Here is a 27,154-nt window from a genome sequence, read left to right on the forward strand (position 1 = left end):
ATACTGGAAGATACCACTCTCATCAGGACAGAGGCACTTCACCAGAGCAAGAAGGGTGGCACTTTCTTTGCCGTGCACCACACACGTCCCTGTCTGCTAGATAAGATTGTGGTGCAACATGAGGTTGTCGCTACAGCTAACATTACCTGATCACGTGTTTCCCTCAGACTTCTACAGCAACATCGAATTAGCTTGTGTGCCAAGCGGAGTGGTCTTCAAAAATGTGACTTTAACCAAGTCGATCTAGCAATCGTCCCTCTTTAAAATTCACTGCTAAGTCTTTGTCCCGTCACGAAAGCCAACACTATGGGCCACTAGGGCCTGCCCAGCTTTTATACACATGACCCTAAAAAATGAAAGGATCTGAACTGGAAGCAAAACGTGAACCACAGTCAAATGACATTATATTGGAATATAAGAAACAAAGAAGCAAAACTTTCTTGGAATGCAAACTAAAAATCCAACATATGATATATTGCCTCTTGAGCGCATTAGGAGACTGAACATGAAAATAAAGAGAGAATAACTTGCATGCCATGTGTCACCCCTATGAAACTTGCTAAGAAGAGAATAGCTCAAAAGGAGCCTTCAGAATTTAATTAGCTGTGAATCTACTAGTTTCTTCTCCTCAGAGAAAAACAGAGACAGTAAATCTTCATTAGATGTCTCCACCCACACACATACACACACACGTGTTTTGACACAAAGCATTTGATCCATAACCTGATCATTTACATGTAGCAATTTAACTAAAATGTCAGCAATCAAATTGTCTTAAATGTTCTTTCATGAACACTCGACTGAACACACATGATACAGAGAATGCTGATGAACCATCTAACTAATTACTTAATAAAGCGACGTCGCTAGGTCCAAATCATCAGACATACGGAGAACATGGCAGCTTCAACCTGATGCTGAACAAATGGAAATCAGCTTTAAACTCAATTTTCCATGACTGTTTTTTTTTTAAACTCAAAAAATAAATGCCACAGTTATATTTAACTGTGATGGCTGTAAGAGACCACTAAAGAACAAAGCAAAATATTGCAAGAGCACGCACAAGGTAAAAAGCATTATGAAAGAGTAAACAACATAATAAATAGCTGTTAACATCAAAGATCCTGTATACGAGACATGATATAAAAACAAAAGGCCTCTCATTTCCATTTCTAATGTGTGACCTCTGCAGCATGAGAGAAAGATGCAGGGGAGCTTTTCATTAGAGCAATTTAAGGGCAGAACTGTAGAATTTTCATCTCGGATCTAATGGTCCAATAAAACATTTGCAATCTTTGTGATGGACGTTTAGATGGATATTTTGTTTGAGTGTGTATGAGTGTGAGTGTATATGTCCATGCATGCATGCAAATGTGTGTGTGTGTGTGTGAGAGAGAGAGAGAGAGAGAGAGAGAGAGAGAGAGAGCGTGCGTGTGTGTGTGTCTGCCGGTATGCATACGGTCTCAAAATGACAAATGTCGAAAGCCGTTGAATTTTTTTTTTTTTTAAATGTATGACAGACAGGCCATTACTACTTCTCTTAATATTAAAACTTGCTTCAAATTGTTTCATTCATTACTGAGTAAAATGAATATTCAAAATTTTAACTGTTTCTTTTTTACTGACCACATTTAAAAGCCTTTGCATTTAAATTTCAATGAAGCTAACTAATGCAAAACATTATTCAGAAAGAGTAATACTGAAAATCTATTCCTAAGTGCAAGGCTGAATGAAGACACTTCCTTAACCTCAGAGGCCTGAGTCAGTAAACACAGTGGCGGGGGAAACAAACAACCAACAAACAAGGAGCAAGGAGTAAATGTGGTCGGGGAGACACAAGCAAAGAGAGAGAGAGAGAGAGAGAGAAAGAGAGAGAGAGAGAGAGAGAGAGAGAGACCCTTCCCTGGGACGAAAATCCCAGACATCAAACAAAAAACATGAAAGACAAGAAATGAAAGATAAGAGTTTTCTGATGTGTGTGGATGGAGCCAGAGGAGTAAAATTTAGCTGAAACTGATGGGACAAACTGGATCTCTGGCTTTTTCTATCTTGTGACTCTCAACCTAATTTACAAATAATAGTCCATATTTCAAATTACACTTCAGTGTTCAAATTCCAACTTCAAAAAAACATTTATCAGCAGCCAAAGCCAAGGCAGCGTGTTTGCACGTTTTCTGTCTGTACTGGGGTCAGTGACTGACAGTGTTAAAACCCCACTGCATCTTCAGACAGGAAAAAGAGAGGAAAGGAGAGAGTGATACCTTTCTTCTTTGCTCTGTAGTTTGGGGTTGGCATCTGTGATATCCAAGCTTTTACTGAACACAGACTTACTAAAGTGGGAGAGAGTGAAGAAAGAAATTAATTACCACACACACCGGGCTCCCTCATACAAATTCCACTATTAATTACGGCCTATTCTACACACGTGTATATGGACTATTCAATAATCCCCATCACAGCTCTGCTAAACTCAGCTACTTGACTCTTCAGTCTCTGCATGGAAAAACGGGATAAACCGACCTATAGCTACATGGCAACAGACATTTGATTTCATAATGGTGGAGAACTGAAGTGATGTAAGTGAAACATAGTGATGTGATGGTGATGGTGACTAAAAATAATCACAGGACAGTGCATGCAAACAAATATGACACAAAGGTAACACACACACACACACACACACACACATACTATTTAACGACAGAATAAAGAAAATCAGCTATCAGGACTCTGATATGCATCTCCTACTATGTAACGTCATTAAATTCTAAAGGCCAAAATGAAACATTATTCCTGAATTCACGGGAACTGCGATTAAAAATGCTAAAGTATGCTTTATCACACAATATTAGTACGCAGACATATTCATAGGCTGCTACTAATAATTCTACTACTGATACCGTTTCTACTGCGATTGCTACAAATGCTTCTGTCGCTAGTAAAGCTACTGTTACCAATTCTATGACTACTACAAAGCATTTCTGAAACCTGGCCCTCCAGAAGGATGTTCAAATGACGCTAAAAGCTACCATCTCACACATTTTATCTATCTTAGTAAATCTGACTCATCAGCAAGTAATGTTTGTCAGTCTCTGAGAGTGTGTGCATGTGTGTCTGCATATATGTGTATGTGTGTGTGTGTGTGTGTGTGTGTGTGTGTGTGCCTGCCTGTGTCTGTACCTCTGTCCGTGCTGGTTCATATCGATGGCTCGTCGGACAGGTACTGGTGAACCCCCCTCTGTCCCACTTAACACCTCCATGGACTTCCGCTCTGGCCTCCGTTTGTTGTGTCTGGTGAGCAGGGGGGAGTCCACACGCTTTCTTGGGGGGTCTGTGAAAAACAAATAAAAATAAAAGACCTCCCACTGCAAGCAAACCGTCAGATAATCAACTCTATTCCAAAACACATGTCTATGTTATTCCATAATTATATTAATCTAAACACTCAGCACGTCTAAACCCATTATTATATAATCAGCGCAACAGTTGTTTGCTGTCTGGCACAAACAGACAAAGGCAGACAACGCTTCACTGCCAGTAAACCATTACATTTATATTTAAATGTATTCATTTATTGGGCCACTCTTATCCAGCACAACAACCAGAGTAAATAAACTGCAAGAAAAAGACTATGATGCATTGAACATCGAAATATTTGTGTGAGCCTACACGAGACAGCCCTATCTATGTGGCTTAGCCATTAGAAAGAACTTTCTGCTCTGTCAAAACTGAAGCTATAGGATTTGATGTGAATTAAATAAGAGATGTTTACCAATGTCGTTGCGTGGGGGCAGGTTCTGATCCTCGTGACTGGGATACCTCTCCTTTCGATCCAGCAGCAGAAAGTAAATCATCTTCTCCTGGTTGTCACTGGTTTGAAAACATGTGAATTTGTGAAAAGATTAGAAAAGACGCACAGGGCACTAAAATCCCTTGGAGAAACATTTGGACAAACAAGTGGATTTTGGATCAAACAAAACATACATCAGAGAAGTAAAAATGAGTTATTCGTAATGGCTACAAACACTCAGAAACACCCTGTGTGAGAAATAGCTCCTGATGTAGCAACGGATGTAGTCAAGTTCACAGAATAAAAAGGCACGTTGTACAAACGTACCTGTCTGAAAATTCCCTCGTTAAACCTACAATAAGATGTGTGTGTGTGTGTGTGTGTGTGTATGTGAGACATAATTTTATCCACACTAAATCTGGTTGAACAGCAGCAGCTGCTGAGTGTGCTGTGTTTAATGTTGTGTGATAGAGGAGTCCAGAAGCTCTGATGCTTTAGGAGAGATATCAGCCGCCATTTATCACACACGCTAACGAACCGCACCAACGTAGCACAACGAACAGGCAGTGATGGTGCAAGGTTATGAAATGAGGAATATGAGAGTCAAAGAGAGGCCTTTTTCACAGCCTGTAGTTCCGCGGCACTGACACACACACACATTTACTCACACACACACACACGTGCACGCAAATTCACACATACACGCTTAAACACACAGACACATTCACATTAGATTGCCCATACATAAACAGTGCCAGAGGTCCTATTATCAGTATGGGAGAAAGGCCTATTAAGAGCTGGTCATGCTGTAGTGGGCATATGTTTGCCATCCTCATAAAGGATCTATTCTTTTATGCATCTCAATGTATGTCAGTCAATACGGTCAAAGGCGACTAGTAAGAGCCACTAGAATTGCACATTTTAACCAGCTTGTGCTGTTTAGTCTACGAGGAAACAGACTCTGAGGAAAACTGTTCATCAAAGTACTCAGGAACTCCTTGCTGCTGCTTTATGATGGCCGTCTTCCTTTTACTCTATTTGAGAGTTAACTGACTCGGCACGGCAATTTTGACCATCAGTAACTCATTATGAACATATGAGTAATAATTAATTATGGACTGCATGAACAGAACACATTTTGGTTTTTCATAATCCACACTCAGCCGAGTAAACTCAGTCAAGAGAGCATCCAAAAACTGCACCTTCTTGTGGGTAACTGTTGGAATATAGCTGTTAATAGGAACATATAATAACTCTGCAGCGAACATGAGACAATGCTGGGGAAATTGTATACCAGAGAATCAACACTCTAAAATGTTCTTTGTGCTCAGTAAGGCCATTTTCTAGTTGCGGAATCACGAGCCCTCTAACTTAATGATCCTTTCACACATTCATTTCCCTGGCCCTCTGTTACTCACTCGTCTGAAAGCAGATCTTTCATCAGTTTGTTTTTGTCTCTGAAGCAACCCAGCGAGTGCATGCTTTCCAGCACATCTGGATCGATGTCCTCGGCCGCCGCCAGCAAGCGGATCGAAACCTTCCTCGGGACCGGCTGCTCCGGCTCGGGCTCATTCTTTCCCCCTCTGTCAGAAAGATCCGGAGTAAAAATACAAAACGACAAAAAAGGATTTATTGTATTTTTTGTCATATTAAATGTAACATTAAGCAGAGAAGATCACTGAATTTGTCTTTTCCAGGGATGACCTGTCGGATTGGAAGGACCAGGAGGACCACGTTACTGTCTCCCTGGAACAAACTGCATTAATGTACCATTTGCTCCTGCGTATGACAGCATTGCCCCGCTACAAGACTGTGAACCTGCATCCCTACAGCTACTGATGCGTTCCTTACCACCCGCTTGGGACCTGAAGGTGTAACCCAGTGGATTCCAGTCAGTAGCCTGAAATATGTGAGCTATCTATCAAGCCTAACTCACTGACATAATGTCTGTGTTTATACGGAACGTGGAGCAGACAACACTAGTCTCATTACTGCATTTTCCGGGTCATGGTTAACACTGTTAAGCCTCACGTAATGTAAAGATAACATAATTACAAAACATCAAATAAAAACTAGAGTGTGTAGTGCAAATATGGGTCATGAGGTGTAGTACAGAGACACTGTCTGTTGCATTAATTTTGTTCTGTCTGTGCTCTCTGTGGGAAGCCAGACGACAGCAGGCCAATATCAGTATCCACTCCCCCACCCTTTCTCTGCCTCGGCAGTGAAACCCCCGCTGAACCATTCAACAGCCTAACCCACTCCCATGGCTGCCCCACACACACACACACACACACACACACACACACACACACACTCACACACAGAAACACAAGCTAAGAGCAAGGCAAAATACATTTAACAGATTCATACTCACATGTACCATGGGTGTTTCTGTATCTGCTCTAACTGTAGAGAGAGAGAGAAAAAAAGGGAAACTATTTTTAACAACATATCATTTATTTATTTGATTACTGTTTATCTTATTATCAAAAACAACTATATTTTTTAGACATACATTTAATATGATGTTAATTCGCATTTTGTTTGCGATGACTTAATTGTAGACAATCATTTATTGTTTAATGCCACCATTCCACAGTTAAAGGTAACACATTGTATAAAAAATTAAAAGAACAGACAAAATGAAATGCGAAGCAGGGTATCCCAGCGACGTAGACTGTCCTAAACCAACTATCCCATAACCTTGCTGCTGTCACTGGACAGGCGGGAAAGAATCGGAGCAGATTTGAAATGCTTGCTAATGAGATGAGGTGCCCTGCAGATAAAGAGCCCATGACTAATGAGGGCTCACTACAGGGCTGTGCTGCTATGTACCTGCAATGATAACTTGATGTAGTTTAAGGCAAATGAATGAGATCAGCTTTACCAAACAATTTCACGGACAACTCATTAAGCAACTGAAGTCCCAGAACAAACAACACAGTGTCCTATGAGCTTTGCCTGAGACGTTTGTACGGGAGAAAGGGTAAAATTGCAAAGTAAACTATTGAATGCAAAAAGGAGGACTACATCCTGTTCCACACTGGTTGAGATCTCAGGGAACCTGACAAGCCATGGGCATCACGTGATGGAGGTGGGACGCCCCAGGGTCTCATCAGCATAGACAGATAACTGAAAAGAGGGGTTTTAATAAGAACAGGCCAACGCTAGGCGTATTATAACCACAGTCTACCTGACAACACATTGTACCGTTGTACCACTCTGTACCAAACAGCAGAATGTGGCTGTTGAAATGTTTTTATGTATTTAGATGACGACGGGCCAACGACAGAAGGAACACAGAGAGAGAGAGAGAGAGAGAGAGAGAGAGAGAGAGACAGAGACAGGGAGAGAGAGACAGAGGGAAGGCGAGAGAGAGAGAGAGAGCAAGAGAGAAAGAGGGAAGGATATCATGTGCCAGCTCAATGAGGAGGGGTTCCACCATCTTTCATGGTTTATTCCTTAGTTATTGCCCAAGAGAATTTTTCTGTGCATGCGTTTCTGAGCATGCCCACTGGAGACTTTGGCTGGCAACTCTGTAAATCAGCTTTGTGATAAAGTCTACTGTAAAAAGAGCTATATAAATAAAACCTAACTGAGATAAATGTTCAATACATTACCGCTACCAAGAGAAAAGTATCCCCAACAAAACAGTAAATATCATCCCCCAACTACTCCTTTAATATTCATGGCATTAGAGTGTTGATTCAGAGAGTGAAATGGGGCATATAGTGTTGATGGGAATGAGACATTGTAACTGTGTTGCTGTAGAACGGGTCTTAAACTCATGGTCTCTCTGTTTCCATCTACACAGGAGTGAGATTCCCCAGACCAGGGAGAAAGGAAGGGGAAAATCAGAGCTTTTTTTTCTCTACCATGTCCACAATCTCTGCAAACAGACTGAATGAGATTAGAGCTGCGCTCTCTAACCCTGAAGTGACATTGCTCAAGTTGAGGATGCTTCTAATTGAAAATCAGCTTAAAGACTGTGTGTGTTTGGTGTGTGTGTATGCGTGTGTGTGTCTGAGTGTGCATGTGTATAGAATAATACTGTTCAGAGAAATACAAAGAAATGCAAAGGATTTCAGTGTGTGTGTGTGTGTGTGTGTGTGTGCGTGTGTGCGCGTGTATGTGTGTGTGTGTGTGTGCGTGTATGTGTGTGTGTGTGTGTGTGCACATGCCCTGAGGAGGTAAGGTAAGGACAGGCTAACCGTAAGTCTCTTGGAGGCGTCCACCTCGATCATTCCCCTCAGAAGGTTCTGGCAGTCTGGAGGGATGAAGTGTGGCATGTGGAACACACCCAGTTTCACCTTTTCCAGCAAATTCCGCAGATTATCATCATCAAATGGCAAAGCTCCCTGAAACAGAACACACACCACACACTGTCTCAGACATATATAACATACATAAACCATCCATCCAACTAATCACTTATTCTAAGGAACAACTCACAAATGTTTTATGTTTATATAGGAACACAACAGATGTGAATGTGTAATGTGAGAGCATATAACATATTATACAATGACTTTTAGGGGGCTCTTTTCAAAAATGCCTTTATGAGAGAAACAAACAAATGAAATTGGACAGTAAATAAATAAAGGGTAGAAAATAGAGACAGCTCTCTGATAATTAGCTTTGTTTTCTACAGAGGCCACTCTGTCATTCTCCCATTAGATTCTCTCAGCAGAGCCTGACATACGGGAGATGACAGCGTTTGATTAATGACAGCAGCTACATCAACACACGGGTGTCACCAGTCCTCTGAAACAGATGATCTCATCAATGCAAAACTAGCAAAGACTGTTACTAACGCGCACTCGGCAGTGGAAAAGCACTCTGAATTTCAAACCCATGCCAAAGGCCCCACATCACCTCCGCCAGCTCACTATGAAAAGATTTCTGTAGCGCCAGAGAGAACACCGGAACAGTGGTCAAGTGGATGCAGGGCGTTACGTAAATATGGAGAAAAAAAAATACCCGAAGAAAAAGGGAGAGCCGGCGACTGACCGTCCGGTCCTCTGGTGATTACGAAGGTTATGTGAACTACGATGCAGCAGGGGTCTAACCTCGGGCGGTCTAAGAGCAGCCAGACAAATTATTCTAGAACATGCTCTACAAATGCTGACTCAAAATGAGCCTCTAGAGATGCTGAGAGTACAGGCGTTTAGTCTTCACCGTGTTCTCCAACAATATTCAGCTGATTATCGTAAAACTATAATAGACAGCTCCACGAAAGATGAATGAAAGACCATGTAACGCTGGCATCGATACATCTGAGAAAAATGTTCAAATGTGTGATGGTGTTTGTGCCGAAAGAAAGAAAGAAAGAAAGAAAGAAAGGAAGAAAGAAAGAAAGAAAGAAAGAAAGAAAGAAAGAAAGAAAGAAAGAAAGATTAAAAGTCACTAAGTCACTGATTATAAGTCACTATCCACCAGGCAGGAACAGTGAGAGACTAAGCCAGAATGAGAGAAAAGGAGACAGGGATTTGAAATCTTCTCCAAAGAATCACAGTGAACTGACTGTATCTGACAATGGAATATGATCCACAGTTTATACTCAGAGTACAGTAATGCCAGTTTAATCCAAAGACAAAGAAGCAGCAGTGACATATCTAACCACAGGAAAGTTAATACTATCATAACACAGACCCTATTTCCCCATTTGAGTACCATGTTTTAGTATCCCAGGAGCAATGTGATTGGGTTGAGGTGCCTTTAGCCCAAGGAGACAACAGCAGTGCTCTACAGCAGTACTGTAAACTACAGCCCTCTGCTTCCACACCACACAGCAGTTATCTATAGCTTTTCAGTAGAAATAAGCCTTCCCTCTTTTAGGGTTTCCTTAAGAAGGCAGCCCAGTCTAAATCTGCAGGATTACAGGTTAAATCCCTCAATGAACGCAAAACTTTTCATGACTCGCATCATCTAGAGTAAGTGGATCAAACTGAAGAACTACGGAACACAGAGAGGGTGTGCTGTGAAGATAGATGGGTAATGTTTAAAGGCTTTAGTGAAGTCTGTTTGACTCTCAGTGGTCTGACCGAGACAGAGCGCTCTCGCACGCTAGGTTTTCACATTTAATACCATCTACTCTCTGTTCTCTGACTGGAATTCCACTTTTTACCATGTTACCAGGAATTACCTGGATCCAACAATACATTTGGGAACACATAAGGACGGAATTAAAGATGCCACATTTAGTCAGGAGGCATTTACATATGTAAATTCTTATTACCTATTGACATTTACTTTTTCTACATGTGTTAGACAGTTTGGAGATAAAATTTGGGGGAAAGGGGTTTTCTGCAATGCACAGTGTTTTCTCCATTTGGGTAGGACAACATTTAAGAGATGAAATCATCATATACCCAGTGCCTCAATATTTTTCCTTTGTTGTGCATCACAATCATCCATAGATACCACCCATGCTTAAGTCACTGTCTGTCCTGGCAGGTGGGTGAGTTAAATAAAACATTATCCAAAATAAAATATGTATGGAAACAACAAAACGTCTCATCTCCGAGAGTTGGAATGTCAACTCTGTCTTATTCTCCAGCCGATGCCACTCACCACTAACAGAGCAAAGAGAATGACTCCACAGCTCCACACATCCGCTCTCCTGCCATCATACTTCTCCCCCTGCATGTGTGAGAGAGAGAGGGAGGGAGGGGGAGAGAGAGAGAGAGAGAGAGAGAGATAGAGAGAGAGAAGTGAAATGGAAAGAGCAGAAGGGCGGAGAGAGAGCATAAGTAGAGAGAAGAAGAGTTGGTTGGAGGCAGTATAAAAAGTGCCATTATGTGAATGGGTATTGAGTGCATACTCACCCTGATCACCTCTGGGCAGGCATAGTGAGGAGAGCTGGAAGAGACAGAGACAGAGAACAGAGAGAGAGAGAGAGAGAGAGAGAGAGAGAGAGAGAGAGAGAGAGAGAGACAGGGAGGGAGAGAGAGAGAGAGAGAGAGAGAGCGTTCCATTAGCATATATTAGTCTGCAGAGACTTTGTATTTAATAAACAAGCCAAAGAAAAACAGGTATTGTATTTAGATTGCTTACTAGCATCCCTAATGACAGGAAGAGACATACACTAGCATATGACATTAAAACAAGCAAAAAAGAATGAGAAAATTTTCTCAGGCAAATGTGAAAATGTTATCCTCATATTTCTCTTTTTTTTTTAGCTGAGTGTTCGGAGATCCGTCTTTCAATGCTGAGGGTATACGTGGATTAAAAAAAGTGACCTCACTAATGTAAGAACAGTATTCAAAGTGGAACCATACATAGCAGTTAGAATCAAACAAACATAGCAGACCATTAGGAGTTAACAATACAGAGTTAACAGCCAAATTGGTACAATCTCTAAAACCGAGCCCATCCAGCAGCACATCCCTAAACTCAGGACGTCTAGAGGAAGGTCAGTTTATGCAAATTCCATCGGTTAACTCTTTATACCATTCCACAGTGATCAGCATAATACCCCCCCCCCCCGCCACCGCTCTCTCTCTCTGTCTCCCTCTCTCTCTCTTTGTAATTCAGTCTCACCCTTTCTAACTTACAATCCCACAAAGTTTATTCAAAAAACATCTAATTTTCAGAACAAGTAGTAATATCATATTAGGTTGCCAGACCACAACAATGGGGAGATAATGATATTTGAAAATTTCATTTATTTATCTCTGCATGCCAATGGAGTTTTTATATGAAAGATGTTAACTCTAAAATTCACCATCACTTCAGAAATAAATATTTTTCACACTAAAATCAAATATGTATAAATTCTGATATAATCTTTTCATGCCCTGATCCGTCTTTTGTTCTCTGTATCTTTAATTTTTTAGGGACCCCTGGAGTTACATTAATCTTGGAGTGTTTCTGTTGCTGGATTTCACTGTTGCCAGTACACGGTGCTGCAAGCCGATTTGGCTGCCTTTTGACCAATGTTCTGGTCCTTTTTTTGTGACCAAGACATGAACACCCTGGTTTGCTCTCTTTCTCACCAGTAGCAAAACATCATTCAGTCGATGTGTTTGGTCAACATAATTTAAAAAGCAGACTTTCTGATCGGATAAACAAGCCCGTAATTCATGAGTTTCACACTGACGTGCCCTTAGAAGAAAAAAAAATGTAAAAATACCACGCAGCTCTCATGAAGTGAGATTCTTCCCAGACTGTCCTGTGTTGTGGGGATACATGGTAGGATTAATAGTGGGAGGGGGACAGCCAAGTGGGGCTTTCAGAAGTCTCCGAAAGCCATCTGAATGATCAAAACAGCCAAACTCACTGAAGCATGTGGGCATAACACTGAAGACATCAAAACGTAGATCCACAAACATCTAGTTAGCATCCTCTCCTACATCCGTACTGCCAGCCAGGACAGAATACATATCCAGGCCAAAAGTCTGAACCCCAGTGGGAAAACAACTGCATAACTGTTTTCCTTGCTGGCATCATTATATTTCTTTCAGCCTACCACTATGCAATGTAACCTCAAAACACTACAACTATCTGTAGAGGCAGACCATCCGTAACGGAACTTTATCTGTACCTGTGGTCCAGAGATAAGTGATTCATCATATCAGTGATGGAGGAGGTTCAACAGGTCCCAAGGTCTCTATCTGAATTGTTAAATGCAAAATATTTATAAAACAGAATCTCAGCAAGTCCATTTTATGTTTCTGTGCAGAGTTATCCGCCCCCACGGCTTTACTTTTGCTGTCTTCCAACTGCGTGTCTCTGTAGACCTCTGAAATGTGGTAAGGACTCTTCAGGAATGCTGAAGGTTTCAGAAATGAGCAAAATCCATATTCTGAGTGCAAATTGAGCCTCAGATCGATATAAGATGAACACATGAATCCAGGGAAAGAGTGAGAGATCCTTTGCTAGTCCTTCCTCTATTGCATAGGTGTGAGAGGTCTGCTGCTCCCAGATTGAATTCAAGGCCATTAACCGTGGTAAACAGAATATATTTGTGTCACGCAGACAGCCAGCGAGGAGGCAAAAGACGAATGTGTTTAATTAAAAACTGTCATATCTGTGCTTAGGAATGAGCTAGCCAGGCAAGGGGGAGCCATCAATAACCATAGTTTGCCACTGACATGGTAATACCCAGCCACACTAATGCTGGGGCTGGTGACTATCAAGCAACAGCAGAAGAGAGATTAAGGTTACCAGAACTTAGGATAGGTGATCAGAGCCACCTTTAAACTGTTCACTCAACGGCAGTTGACCGCTCAACCTCGCGCTTTCTAATAACATCCTCACAGAGGTCAACTTTATCAGGGAAAAGTGCACAGAATTTTGATGCTGGATATCACAGAACATTGGCTGTATTTGGAGTGCTTGTCGTTGGCAGCGGGCGATAAAACTGACATTTAATTAACGTTCGTATTTTTTATTATTTAGTAATACCACTTTTTGAATGTTTTAGGATTTGAAGGTTCTCTGATCTCTGATATTTGTCGGGAGTTTATCCCATACTGTCTTGGATCAAACAGAGGAATCATGACGATAAAACGCTCAGTAATCACACCATATGTGCCCCATATTTGGCTCACCTCCCCCTGGCCCATCAAATACAACACAAAGGACACAAAAACGCAAAACAATCTCTTTACACAGAGACAAGAAATGTCTTTGGTCTTTGTGCAGTGATTTCTTTAGTTTCAGACAGAACCAGTATTAAGTCAGGCTCAATTTTAAATTTCAGTAAAAATGAAAATGAAGCATAAAAACATTTGGAGAGTAAGTAACATGGTCTTTAAATAAAATGCAGTAGCGAATGGTCCAACGGTGTCCATTGACTGAGTCTGTGTTTCTCTCTTATCTCAATAGCCATATTGAGCTGGTATCCAAGCTCTTCCCCCTGATGCCTGCAGATAAGCACAGCTTTAAATCTGCTTTATCTGCCATGTTGTCCACCAGTAGCTCCTCCTATCTTAAAGATCACTCCGACATGCTGCTGGCCAAAGCTATCTGTCCAAACACCTCAGGAGGAGGCTTTCAATGAGGGAGGACAGTTATGCTATGGCTATACAACGTCTCAGTCTACATCAACTAAACTAAAGGAAACAAACATTTATCTTCCTGATGTTATTCATGCACAATGTGAGGATGGCTTTTTCTCACAGTTCCAAGCATCTAACAGCTTCTTTTTCAATGCACACCTATGGAACACTGTGTATTCACTGCTTAAGGGTTCAGTGCCAAAACGGATAAACACGTTCTTTCTGAACCATTGTCCAATCGGGACGTAAAATGTTTTTGAAAATGCTTTCCTCAAGTGTAGATCTTTGATTTTATTACAGGAGGATAACTCACCCACAGCTGGTCTCTAAGAGACTGTCTCCAACCTGCAGAGAAGCCATTCCAAAGTCTGCTATCCTTATGTTGTTCTTTTCATCCAACAGAAGGTTTTCAGGCTTCAGGTCTCTGTGACTGAGTTAGAAGAGAAAGTAAACGTCAGACAGGTCTGATGCTTCTCAAACTCACAAACAAACAGCCAATCATACACTGTACTCTGGTGGTAACATACTCTCTATTTTACTTTCAAAAGCAGCATGGAGGCACCATGTAGTAGATTCATTAAGTGGGACAAATTCACATGACAGTAAGTTTTGATTTGAACATTAAAAAACAAAAAAAAAAAACACAACAAAACACACACACAGTTGAGTTTGTTTTTAGAGTTTTTACAAGTCCTGGTGTCCAAACATTTTGCTGTGGCACAATGGCTTCTAGGTTATATAAATAGCACCTTGCACATTCTACAAGATTTGAGTCATTTGCACATTCTCTGTACATTCAACACGATGATGACAAAGAACAACTAACACAATGCTCACAGCTCTGGTTGCTTTTGTGCATATTTGGAGTTGACATTTATACAAATATGTGGAAAGGACATTTTGCAAGTAGAATAGCAAGGAAGAGAAAAACAAGTTTCAAGAAACTACCTGGCAAAATGTTGCTGGTTATCAGTGGGGGAAACTGTTTCAATCTTGTTCAGCATTTTTTTAAATCAAGGTAGCTACTGATTCAACAAGTTAACAAAACAAAGCAGAAAAACACCACTGTTAACCACTCCCAAGGCAAGTGTACTAAGTGTTGCAGGAGCATTGTCCTGTATTCCTCTGGTTAGTAATTTATCTAGTCAGGATTTGAAGAATTTCCATTGCTGTTTATTTAGTAGTGCTTATTAAAGTTAACTGACCGGAAAGCAAGGTCATTTTTAAATAATTTATCAAATCAAAAACCAAGCATTCCTGCTTCTACATGTATGCTTCAGTTGATAAGTTTAGCGTATTAACTTTTCAGTGTATTAAAATGTGCATCTCCCTTGATGAGAAGAACAACAGTTGGATCCAAGTGTCAGTCTCTAAAACAGTACCAGCATCACGTCTGTTCTCTCATATCTTTTTTCATCCTCTGTTCTACTGATAAAATCTTACAGCTGTTTGAGTCTGTCTCAAGAGGGAGATACTTTGAAGTTTTTCCACCCATAACCGATCGGTGATTGAGGAACAAAAGATCATTTTAGGCTGAAAAGATCAAACACAATCTCCTACGCTTCAAACATGATCTTTCAAAAGGCAACAGATCACAAGCTGACCATGTAAGAGGTTCTGGCACATGACACAACAACCATGTCTACCGCTATCTTTTTCTCTCTTTTTTTCCATGAAATTTCTGCAAAGATCCACAATCACATACCTGTGTCCTGTTATGACATATATTCATAACTAATTGGACACATTCATAGCAACAGCATAAACATAGTCCCCAAGCGATAACTGACGTGTGGTTTCTCAACAACCAACTGTTCTTGATACGACTATTTCTCTCACTTCTAAGCTAACTTCACAAGTATCAGTTCAACAGTACTCACTCCCTCTATAAGGGGCACTTCAAAACTGCTAAGAAATCTCTGCACAGTAAGACTCCTGGCTGCAGGAAAATCAGCAACCACTGCCCCTGATTAACTTTCAAATCTTAAGAAGCACATCAGACAGCTCTCCATCCTCTTCCTTTCAGACAACTGAGGAAGCTGCTCAGGGGGAATCTGCCATTTCTACCAACCTTTTTGATTTGACTCTTATGTATTCAGATTAAGAACTACACATAAAGGTTGTCTCTTTACATGACCTGTTGTGAGGTGTGAGGAAATTGCCTTCAATTCCCTCCGACTTTCATCCATGAAAGAGCTTGGAGATGCTGTGAATTCAGGAACAGTCCTTAGAAGATCAGAACTTGAACCCAGTTCCTTGATTCAATATTTATATTTTATCAAGCTGAAGGCAGACTGTGCTTATCCCTCTCGATAGCTATAAATGACTAGAAAATGTGCATTGACTTAATCTCTATCTCTGATATGCCATCAGCTAGAAGCTGATTGATAGAACTGCAAATGAATAAATGGAACTAGAGAATGGGGCACTGTTACACTTAACTTCACACAGACATGGGAGGAATATATAAGGGCAAAACTAAAACCAGTGTTACTTGGACGACCATATTTTTTCTTCATTTATTTGTGAATGTTCTTTTTCAAGGAACTTGAAGTGTGACCTTCAGGTTCCCTCTCCACACTCTCTGCTCACAGTGAGTTCTGACGGACCAATTTAACCTGTCTTTATCCACATATTAGCACACTGTTTGGTTACTGGGGATTCTGACCACTAGTGAAGCTCCGAGTCAATAACCACAGCCTCATTTAGCTGAGAGAGCCAAGAAGAAAGGCTTTCTTTCAGCATTTGTACCATGAGGCTTCTAACACAAACATTAATGAGGGATGACACCTCTTCACTTTACCACTGAATTACTGAATTACTTTTTGGTTCATGAGACAGTAATGACCTAGTCAAGGGCAGGAACAGGTCATCAGAGCAAAACAAAGTCATTTTTGGTGATTCCTGCTGGGTAACAGTTTCTTCTGGACCTTATATGGTGAATTTATCTGGTTGGCAAAAAAGTTAGCATGTAGTGTGTACAATATCTGAGTTAGTTAACTGTGTGAGTCATCAGAATCTGAACAGTAAACACAGATCAAAACAAAGTCATTTTTGATGGTCCCTGATGTGTAACAGTTCCTTCTGGACCTTGTGTGCTGATTTTATCTGGTTGGGAAAAACAGCCTGTAGTGCATAATCACCATAAAATCTGAGTTAGTTAACTGTGTGAGTCATCAGAATCCAAATAGCAAAGATCTGACACACAGATTTAAAATTGGGGACTTCAGTCGTGGCTATAATCATATGATATGATCGCTGATCTATTCTGGAGTCTCGAGAGATAATGTTGGAAAAGCCATATAGTTTTAAATGAAAACCTGCAAAAGAGATCCATCTTATGCAGCCTTTCGGGTTACAAGTACAGCTTTTAACTTCAGACCCCCCGCCCCCTCTCTCTCTCTTTCTCTCTCTCTCTAATGATGCCAGGTCTGGTTTGACCTGTCTTCTACTACGTCAGTGCGTCAGTGATGAAAGGGGGAGATGATTGTTCTGACAGGCTGCTTTCGCATCTCTCTGAAAGGCTGTGGGATGAACAGAGACTCCTCCACTCTCATTGCTGTGGGCTGTACTACAATCATAAACCGGAACTTAGCCTTTTAGATGCAATGTTGATGTACGGCTAACAATGGCCCCACATTTGCCAAAGGTTTCAGGGCCGTGAGAAAAAAGACAGATGTAACACAGGAGTAAAGAAAGAAGAATGGCTCCCCTGTGCTGCTGTTTGTTTAGACATCTCCATCCCTGTGCACTCACAATACTGTAAGACCTAACTGTCCATTAAGACTGTGAAGCCTGGGTTTGAAATATGGGATGCGAATGACTGAATCTCACGGCCAGTGATGTGAATAGCAAACAGATGCAAATATTGTGCTAATGGCAGAGCGTTTAGCGCATTAGCATATTAACATAAGAAGAGGATGCTGGCATATGCATGAACAGGTTCTCAGTGATGGAAACACAGACCGAATAATCAATGTTTATGGTTCTAAAACCCAAAGTTAATGAAAGATAGAAGGATACTTTCACATGTAAAAATGTCAGAGGACTGAACATTAAGGAACACATTGGAAACTGATGGAGACATTACACAGCATCCCTCTAAGGAACCATTAAGTAAATAAGATACAGAGACAGAAAAAAAAAACCCTAAGTGTGTTTTTTATGTATATAAATACATAAATTTGAACATAAATCCTAAAGGCCATGTTACAAATTGGCATAACCTCCCCTTTGCCCGAGAAGATTCAGACAAATGTATTATATTTAACGACGTAATGACTCAATATACATTTGAATATACTCCCGAGTCAAAGACTCAGCATAAAATTCGGTACTAACACGCTCTGTCGTGTAAGAAATGAAAGTGCCATTCTGTTCTTCTTGATCACTCTCTCTTTCCTGTTGTGCTGTTAATTGAGACCCTCTGGGCTTGAAAGTTTGGAGAGAGAGAGAGTGAGAGAGAGAGAGAGAGAGAGAGAGTGAGCGAGAGAGAGAGAAAGAGAGAGAGAGAGAGAGAAAGAGAGAGAGAGAGCAGATGGAGAGAATTGCAACTTGTTTTTCTGTTCTGTCAAGGAGAAGAGAAAGACTGGGGGATATTTCTGCATGATGGATTTTGTACTTTCACAGTGTACACTGGAGGCTGGCTATCTGTCTCAGACCTGCCAGAATACGCCTAGCAAACAAAAAAAAAAAAGAAAAAAAGAAAGAAATTAAAAAAAAAAAAAAGATTTGCAAGTAAGGATCTCTCATCAAAAAGATATTACGCATTTCTCTCATCATTTGCTGGAAGTGATTTACTCCATGCATGGGCAACACTTTCACATACAGAACAAAACAGCCAGCGGACAAGTTTTTTTTCATTGAGTAAGTTCTTCATTTTATGCATTCCAATCATGGACAAACCACTAAATGAAAGACTATTTAATGTATGCCATATTCTGTATGTAATACATGCCATTCTTGGATTTTTTTTTTCAGTGTTATTCCCTATATCCATACACATTTTATTGTATAGCCTTCCACATCCTTTCAGCACGCATTAGAACATTTGCCTCACAATATGAACCATACCAGAGGTGCCAATGACACGATTTCATAAACATTTAAATGTGTTCTCAATAATCACTCTGGAACATTCTTACTTTTACAGCACTATGGAACTAGGAATTATGGGACAGGGGATACGAGGTGTATTTTACAGGAACATATCATACTCTTTCATTCCTTTTGTCCCTTTCTTTACTAAAACAGACATACTATTCAAATTCTCTTCTCTAACTGTCCAGTCTCAGGCAGAGGAGCCCTTCTAAGTCTTACTTCATCTCAAGGTTTCTTTTTCATTCCTAGCCTCCGGGAGGCTTTCCTTTGTCACTGTGGTTTCCAGGCGTGCTCGCCAGGGTCTCAAGCCTGACAAGCTGCTTCCTGATGATGTCTGCTCCAAAAAGTGTTATATAAATGAAATTTCATACACAGCATTAATGACTAGACAATAGGTGGATAGGTGAACACAAGCACAAGGCTGTAATTGCCAGTGTCTTACAGGAGAAAAGCAGTTGTGTAGCAGACAGCTGAAGCATGCTCACCATATTGAGTGACTGTGGCAGAAGTCCAAAGCCGAGATGATTTGTCTGAAGAACTTTCTGGCCTCTTTGGGTGTTAATCTGCCTTTTTTAACCAGGTAGTCAAACAGCTCACCTCCAGATACATGCTCAAGAACCAAATATCTGCAAAGCAGAGAAAGAGAAATACAAATGACTCACAGACCATGATGAAGAGCAGTCCCTCAAAAGGTTCTTTTTAATGGTTTGCTTTAGTTTTTTTTTGTTCACTCACCATCACACAAAAACGGTTGACAGGACTATGTTCTAAATGGAGAGGAGGGTTGCACGAAAGAAACTGAAGACAAAAATACTCCTCCACTGACTAACATCAACTCACTGCTATACGTAATTCAGGGCATATTTTCCTCTACAGTGTGCAACTGTGAGGGCTTAATCTCCTGTGTCCATTTCATTCACACACACACACACACACACACACACACACACACACACACACACACACACACACACACGCTCTCTAAAACCTTTTGATTTATTAACCGATTAAAGGATTTTCTCATGCGATTACCTGTCAGAGCTGTTCAAATTAGGGATGGCTTCGTACTTGATTTGTGAGTGCAAAACGTTCTGAGAAAAACATGTACGGGCCATTTGTCTGTGTCATCAGAATATTAAGAAAACAAATTCTGCTGCTGCCTCTACAGTGGCGCCTTTATCAATTATTGAAAACTACATTAAGCCACTGGAGCAAGACAGAGAGAGGAAATCCAACAGGGAACTAATATCAGGAGCTCTCTGTGTGGCAGGCAGTATCTCCCACACTGCTACACAGGCAAATGACCAGGTTAGAAACCACTGCTGAGACATTTTACAGGGTTCGGCTGCTGCTGGTTTCGGTGTAAAGCTTCGTAACTGGATTTCTTGTTTTACCCTCTCTGTTTTATGTCGCTATGGTGACATTATACGTCATACCGGTGAACACATACCTAATAAGTCATGCATAAGACTGTTTAGATCATTTATGAGTTTGTCACAGAACCATTCTGTCTCATCACATATGGAGGTCAGTGAGTGTCAACTGAGGGTGTGAGCATTAAAAAAAAAAAAAAAAAGCAAGCCTTGAGGGGTATACTCACAAATATTTCTTATTTTCATAGACATCGTGCAACTTCAGTACATGAGGGTGTTCAATGAGCTTCAGAATAGCTATTTCTCTCTCCACCTGCACAGAATGAGAGGGAAAGAAAGAGAGAAATTCAGTGAATTACCACAATCACAGTGACAAAAAAAAATCCTCACACAAATAAGTATCACATCTCATGTTATGTTCAACCATTTAATTACCCTGCGCGATTATTATTATAACAACGGATTGTATAACACCTATGTAGAACGTTAAAGGCACAGTAGAGTGCTACAATAGTTTTTTTTTTATCATTATTTGTGTATTGTTTTTCAAAATACATCCACTGTGCAAGCAGGTGTTAAATTTTTAACCAGTGCTAAGCTATTTTTGTTTTATTTGAGCCCATGTCTTGGAGAGCAGTTCCACTGCTGCTGCTTTTATACCACAAAATAGCATCAAGACCATATCTGAGGCCCAAAAAGAACAAGTGATGGATATTTCTGGAAAGAACCAGAGGAGGAGAGCAGCAGTTTAACGGTGTTGGACATATGGTGCTTTATCCGCAGGAAGTGACAAGAACAGACAAACCATAAACTAACATTAACCCAGTCAGCCACGTCTAATTATTACTCACACTCTCTCATTAAGAGGCAGGCTCTTTAATCAAAAAGCTTGGCAGAAGAAAAATAAACAAAACCAACATTTTAGCTTGTGCTCACATATCTGTACTTGAAGAGGGGTCCAAATTCACTGACCAAAAAAAAAAGAAAAGAAAAGAAAGAGAAAGCAAATGAAAAATCAGATCAGATATCAGAAATCAGATTTTAATCAAAAGAAAATCACAATTAAACCAGACATTAGAAATGCTTGATCCACAGATGTTCAGCACGCCAAAATGATTCGATCAGTGAGATATTAATATCTCCTCTGAAGGAAGAACATCAGTGTCTCTGCGGTTGTACATTTGTTCTTTTCACAAGGATAGTGACCTTTAGTGACCTAAACACTGTCAGTTCTATCACAAAGCCAGTACAATGATATAAAATAAGGCTAAGGCTTAACATTTAAGTGGACTATTCACAAAAATCTCATGTCAGCAGACTAAACAACTGTGCAGATACAAAGGGGTACGAGGTGTGAGGAGCATATAGTGTTTGGGACAGAGTGTTGTGTAACAGAGGTGGCCAAGAGCTGGACTTGAACCCCTAAACGCCTCAGTGTCAACCAGTGCTTTAGTGCTCAGGTATCAGGGAAGTAATGTTTAAACTCTCACTATCTTAAACACCAGCTTACTGTCATACAGATATCACTATGGTCACACTTTGTAGTTGCATTTGTAAGGGCTTCTGTCACAGGCTTACACGTTGTCATGTCAAGCAATAATGTAGTCTTTGAAAGAGCAGTTAAGCAAATGTACTTGAAGCAAAAACTCAGCACAGCCTTGAATCAGTGCTTCTTAAGATCAGTAAAAAGAATACTTTGTAACCTCCTCAGATCGATTTAAGAAGCTCTAGTTCCTCCTGTTCTGTCAAATGCCCTCTCTAACAGCTTTGGGTGCACATCGAAGGTAATTAGACTTCATTATCTGTGTGTATAGGGGTGTAGCTAATAAGGATAATCCTCTGCTAATGGAAGCTACTGTACAAAGCTTGATACAGGAACAGCTACACATTAAGACTGATCAGCACTCTGTTTTGAATAGTAAAATGACACTGTGTGCTTCTACACAGTTGGAGAACTTTTCATTAAGCATGGGAAATTTGTAAAACAGCTTATTTTGCCCAAAGACTTTGCCCTCTTTTTCACTTAGACTACAGACTGTTACCAGCATATACTTTGTTCTTTTGTGGAGAAAGAAACAGAGAGAGAGAGAGAGAGAGAGAGAGAGAGGAACGGGTAGAGGGAAAAAAGAGAGAGAGGTTGGTGTAATTGATGTAGACAAACGCCGATGGAAGGACGAGTGGTAGTGAACGAAAGAAAAAAGAGAGAAACCAGGGAGGGAGAGGGTAAAAAAAAAAACTGGCACTCCTCTAGGTCAGGATTTTTACCAGAAATGTCCTGTCTTCCGCTGTATGAGGTAGGGGACAGTAAGGCTATGTACTCAGACTGTCAGTGAGGAGTAGGTGAGTCTCATGCATGTTTAATCATAGACAGAAAATCTCACGTCTTCTCCATCCTTACACACACTGTGCCCTACTTCCACAATGCAACTCTCCGAAAAACCGAAGCGAAGCAACAGCAGGTTGTCATTTCAAAGCACAGGCTCTTCAAAGGTTCTGTCACCCACACCCCACAACACCCCATCAATAAATTACAAAAACACTTCTCTCCTCAGTTTGACTCATCAAATGCATCTCATAAAATATTTTCTTTTCATTTTCTTTGTTTCATTGAGGGCACTAAAGTCCATTTGTTAGGAAATATTAAGAAAAGGATGTTTGCTCTTTTAAAGCTCTCTTCAAAGATTAAGACTACATTAATGATTCTTATTAAGTCCATGAAAAGATGATTGTTTGAGTGCTGCTAATCAACAGAGAGACAGAGAAAGAGATTCACAATGGTCACAGTCTCAGTCTTGCTTCTTCTCTTTCCCATGGTCATAACAAGTTCATCTACATGAATAGATGAACATTAATTTTACTACTAGACACTCAATGCACACAAAAAGTACTCAGTAGTCAGATGAGATTGAAAATTAATGGGCTCTAAGATGGCATCTCTTTTCACATTGATTTGTTTCTCTTGACAGCTCTTGCCTCATGTCAAAATTGCTTTGTCATGTTCTAATACTGGGATATGTGATGCCAAACTCAGCCCTGGGGATATATGACCTTTACTATATGAATGAGTAGAGCAGAATGAGTAAGAAATAGTGAAGCAACTGCTACAATCAATAAGGCAGCTATGTTCTCTCTGAGAGACAGAGAGAAAGTGTGTATGTGTGTGCTGGAGAGAGAAAAAAGAGACAAAGATAGAGAAAGAAGAGATATAGACAGAGAGAGAGAGAGAGAGAGAGAGAGAGAGAGAGAGAGTGAGAAACTGTGCATGACCTGAGACATGAGGGTATATCACTGACTACTACAGAATGCCCATATCAATGGACCATGTACAGTCTAGATATGGGTTTTATCTTTCACTGTGGAGGACACTAAATCAAACATGCGCACCAGGTTTAAATTCAGATACTGATATTCTTTTTCACATTCATAAAATTTGTCAGGATTCAGCAAAATAAACAGACTTAATCTCTCACCAACACTCACACACACAAAAACCGGCCTTGGATTATGTGTGCAGATACCACCAAGGCAGTAGACTGGATCTCTCCCATTAGAACCGGGTGGATTATATTCACCTCACTGCCCTTTCTCATTAAGATTCAATGTTTAATAATGATGATCAGTGTAACAGTAGCTCTCAAACTGTGATTATCTGGAGACTGATTTCCCTCGGGAAGAATGTTTGAACCCTCCCAGACCCTGCCTTTGCCATGAAACTACAAGGTCAGGTTGTAGCATGTGCAAATTTTTGTGTGCTGCCTGTAAGTTATTTTAATTTGCATTGGAAATTACTTATAGCCAAGACTATATAAACTGACTAAGTTCAACATCACACATGCCAAAACACAACAGAGAGAGAGAGAAAGAGAGAGAGAGAGAGAGAGAGAGAGAGAGAGAGAGAACAGTGCTGGTCTCCCTCCTTTAAGTTTAATTACTTAACTAGAATAAAAAAAAAATGACAGCCATAGTCATGGTAAGAGAATCCCCTCTGACAAGTAAAGACAGCCAGCTCACACACACACACACACACACACACACACACACACACACACAGACACACACACACACACACGCACATACACACACAGCCCGCAGCAGTGGGTGAAAAGAAAGTAGTGTAGGTTTGTACAATGAAGAACAGAATGGCCATTTTAACCAAGCAACCAGTGCATGTAAGTATGAAATATGTACGTGGGGGATTTCCATTTCACAAACATTAAATCAGACCATTTTAAGGTTCAAAAAAACATTAAGAAAGAGAAAAAGCGAAAAGCACTATGTATCAGCTGCCCCACAGAAGCTCCTGTACGTAACAGTGTGCAAAGACTGCCCATTATCACAATCAGTGGACAACAAAACAAGAATTACAGACTGAATGAAAGAATTAAAAGAAGGAAGGCCAGATGAAACATCCTTCAGTAAAGAAGGCTAGTGTTGTGTGTACTGTCAACCTGAGATCTGCTGTAGATTTCGACTTAATTAAGTTCAACGAAAAAAAAGATTGGAAGCAGTTGTCTCAGCGCATGGAGAAAGAGCTGAGAACTGAAGTAATGGAGTCTTCTCAGATAAAACATCAGATTAGAGGCAGGGTGAGAGTCAGAGGGAAAAGGGAAGGACTGTATGGTGTAGAAAAAGGATTAGGGAGAGGTGTGTTGGCAGCCTAGCTCCGAAAGTATATCTAGACTTTTTGTAAGGCACATATGATAAACAAAATGGAGATTCAAAGCCATGGCATCATAATGACTAATGACAATTAATAAAAAAAAAAAAAAATGCTGAAAATGAACCTTTATCACAAGAAAGCGACCAACTGTTTCAAACGTCAACACATTAAATAGCAAACCCATGCTTCATTTGATCTGAATTTGCTCTAAGCTCTTCAGCAGTGTCCCCTAATACACACAAGGGGATGTCTTGAGCAAGTTCGTCTCACAAAAACTCGTTCACTCACAATGTATGTTCGCAAAGGGCATTCAAAAATCTCTCCCCTATATCTAATCCACAGATATCTGTCCTCAAAGTGTGTTTGACCGGTCGAGGTTAAGTGTGGCGATATAGATAATCTCTGAAATTGCTACAGACAACACTTCTCGACATCTCATCGCAACAAACGTTTCCCATCTGAAGAAACATGACCTGTTCAACCTGCGATGCTGACATCAAACAGATCCAAGCCACAGATTTTAGCCTAAACTCCAAACTGCGCAAAAATGTTCCGAGTGCCTTTCCTGTCAGTTTCTGTCCATGCATTCGTCTGGGTTTGCGAGATAAACGCATCTTTCCCTGCAAATGAGGTTTTTCACGCTCCAGGTTTTGTGCATATCACTCACTGGCAAGCTGCTTCTTGACCCATGCTGTTCCTTGAGTTTGGCAAATGTTCTGCTTCCTCTAACCCTCAAATAAGAGCCACGGGGGTGGGAGTGAATAAGCAAATATTCATCAAGGACATGCGAACATATCAGAGGAACTGAATATTTATAATGAAGCAGTTGCATTTCTGCCCTGGATTGCTTTAGGAAATCCATTTTGGGGTGTGTGATTAGCATGCGTGCCATTGCAAAAATTGGGATTAGAAATAAGACGGAGATGGTGCTCGGGCGACGGGTGGGGAGAGGCTTTTTGGAGAGGGAACGTTCACGGGAGCAGGAAAAAAAAAGCAAAAAAAAAAAAAAAAAGCATGGCTCAATAACATCCCTCGACACGCAGCTCTGGGTAACTGTCCCATGAAGAGAAGACACAGTGTATTAATTTACACACATGATGGAAAAAGGAGTATGTCTACCGAAGAAAATTTCTACCGAAGAAGTTTGAAGTGGATTTGGTCAAAAGTTTTCCTTATTATGGACCCAATGTCAAAGCAGGATAATATCACCAATTAAAATGTATGCAACCCGATTTGTGTAAAAATAATGGATTTTTTGCAGCTTATTTATTGAGCAGTTCACCTCAAACACATCCCTGCTATGCCACCTGAACCCTTAATAAATGAGTCAGTCTCAGTTTGGCATAAGAAACAAAATGAGAGCAAAGCTTGAATAGACAAAACAGAATTATCAAGGAGACCTCATTTCTCTCTCTCTCTCTCTCTCTCTCTCACTCTCACTCTCTCTCTCTCTCTCTCTCTATCTGTGTGTGTGTGTGTGTGTGTCTGTGTGTGCATGTGTATGTCTTGGGGCTGTCTTACATGGTTGAATTTTGGCTTAGAGACCTCTGAGACAAACTACATCTCTCAGCCCTGAGATCTGAGAGTAATGTTGTTTGGGAAAAACAAACTTTGTCTACTTCCACCACTTTCAAAGCCTTCCCCATCTCCATATTCTCACCCTGCTAGGAATTTACACAGTCGGTACACACTGCTCCAGTGCCTGTGAGAAAGAGTGCACAGTGATTTAGACATAGGTGTCCAGGTTGGCTCTCTAGAACAACCCTTCAACACATAGTTTGTCAGTAGTCTCTAGTTCCTGACCAACATGGATTCAGATGTGTTCACCAAGTCTTATCTTCAGGGCAAAGGCCTCTTCAGATTCTCTGTATTAAAACATCGCTTACACGGATCATTCAATGAGTCAGGATAACAGGAGAACTCATAGCAGTGCTCTCACACAAACAGACATATACATTCTCAGACACACAGAAATACACACACTCTGACACAGCAGTAATGTCAAACAGTGTCTCTAAACCTGTATGTAGCCACTTTATCAATACACACTTACATACAAACATTCTGTCACCTGTTAATTCCTACAGGAGAGATCAAAGCTCCAACACACACACACACACACACATATATATATATATATATATATATATATATATATATATATGTGTGTGTGTGTGTGTGTGTGTGGTATTCAGTCCTAAGAACACAAAGGACATGGGGAATG

The 27,154-nt window shown here is 40.5% G+C and overlaps 1 protein-coding gene across 1 annotated transcript in view; it reads right to left on the bottom strand.

The window, feature by feature from the left end:
- The window catches only part of brsk2b (BR serine/threonine kinase 2b), a 96,731-nt gene that overhangs the window by 12,372 nt on the left and 57,205 nt on the right, over positions 1-27,154 (bottom strand). Inside the window, exons 4-14 of the mRNA XM_030766100.1 lie at positions 20,498-20,583; positions 19,383-19,523; positions 14,111-14,227; positions 10,621-10,654; positions 10,367-10,435; positions 8,005-8,151; positions 6,168-6,199; positions 5,209-5,373; positions 3,773-3,870; positions 3,181-3,331; positions 2,262-2,330 (exon numbers count right to left, since the gene is read on the bottom strand). Coding sequence (XP_030621960.1) covers positions 2,262-2,330; positions 3,181-3,331; positions 3,773-3,870; positions 5,209-5,373; positions 6,168-6,199; positions 8,005-8,151; positions 10,367-10,435; positions 10,621-10,654; positions 14,111-14,227; positions 19,383-19,523; positions 20,498-20,583 — 1,109 coding nt within the window. The remainder of the gene's footprint in view (positions 1-2,261; positions 2,331-3,180; positions 3,332-3,772; positions 3,871-5,208; positions 5,374-6,167; positions 6,200-8,004; positions 8,152-10,366; positions 10,436-10,620; positions 10,655-14,110; positions 14,228-19,382; positions 19,524-20,497; positions 20,584-27,154) is intronic.

This window comes from Chanos chanos, chromosome 2, assembly GCF_902362185.1.
Source record: "Chanos chanos chromosome 2, fChaCha1.1, whole genome shotgun sequence".
Taxonomy (NCBI): Eukaryota; Metazoa; Chordata; class Actinopteri; order Gonorynchiformes; family Chanidae; genus Chanos; species Chanos chanos.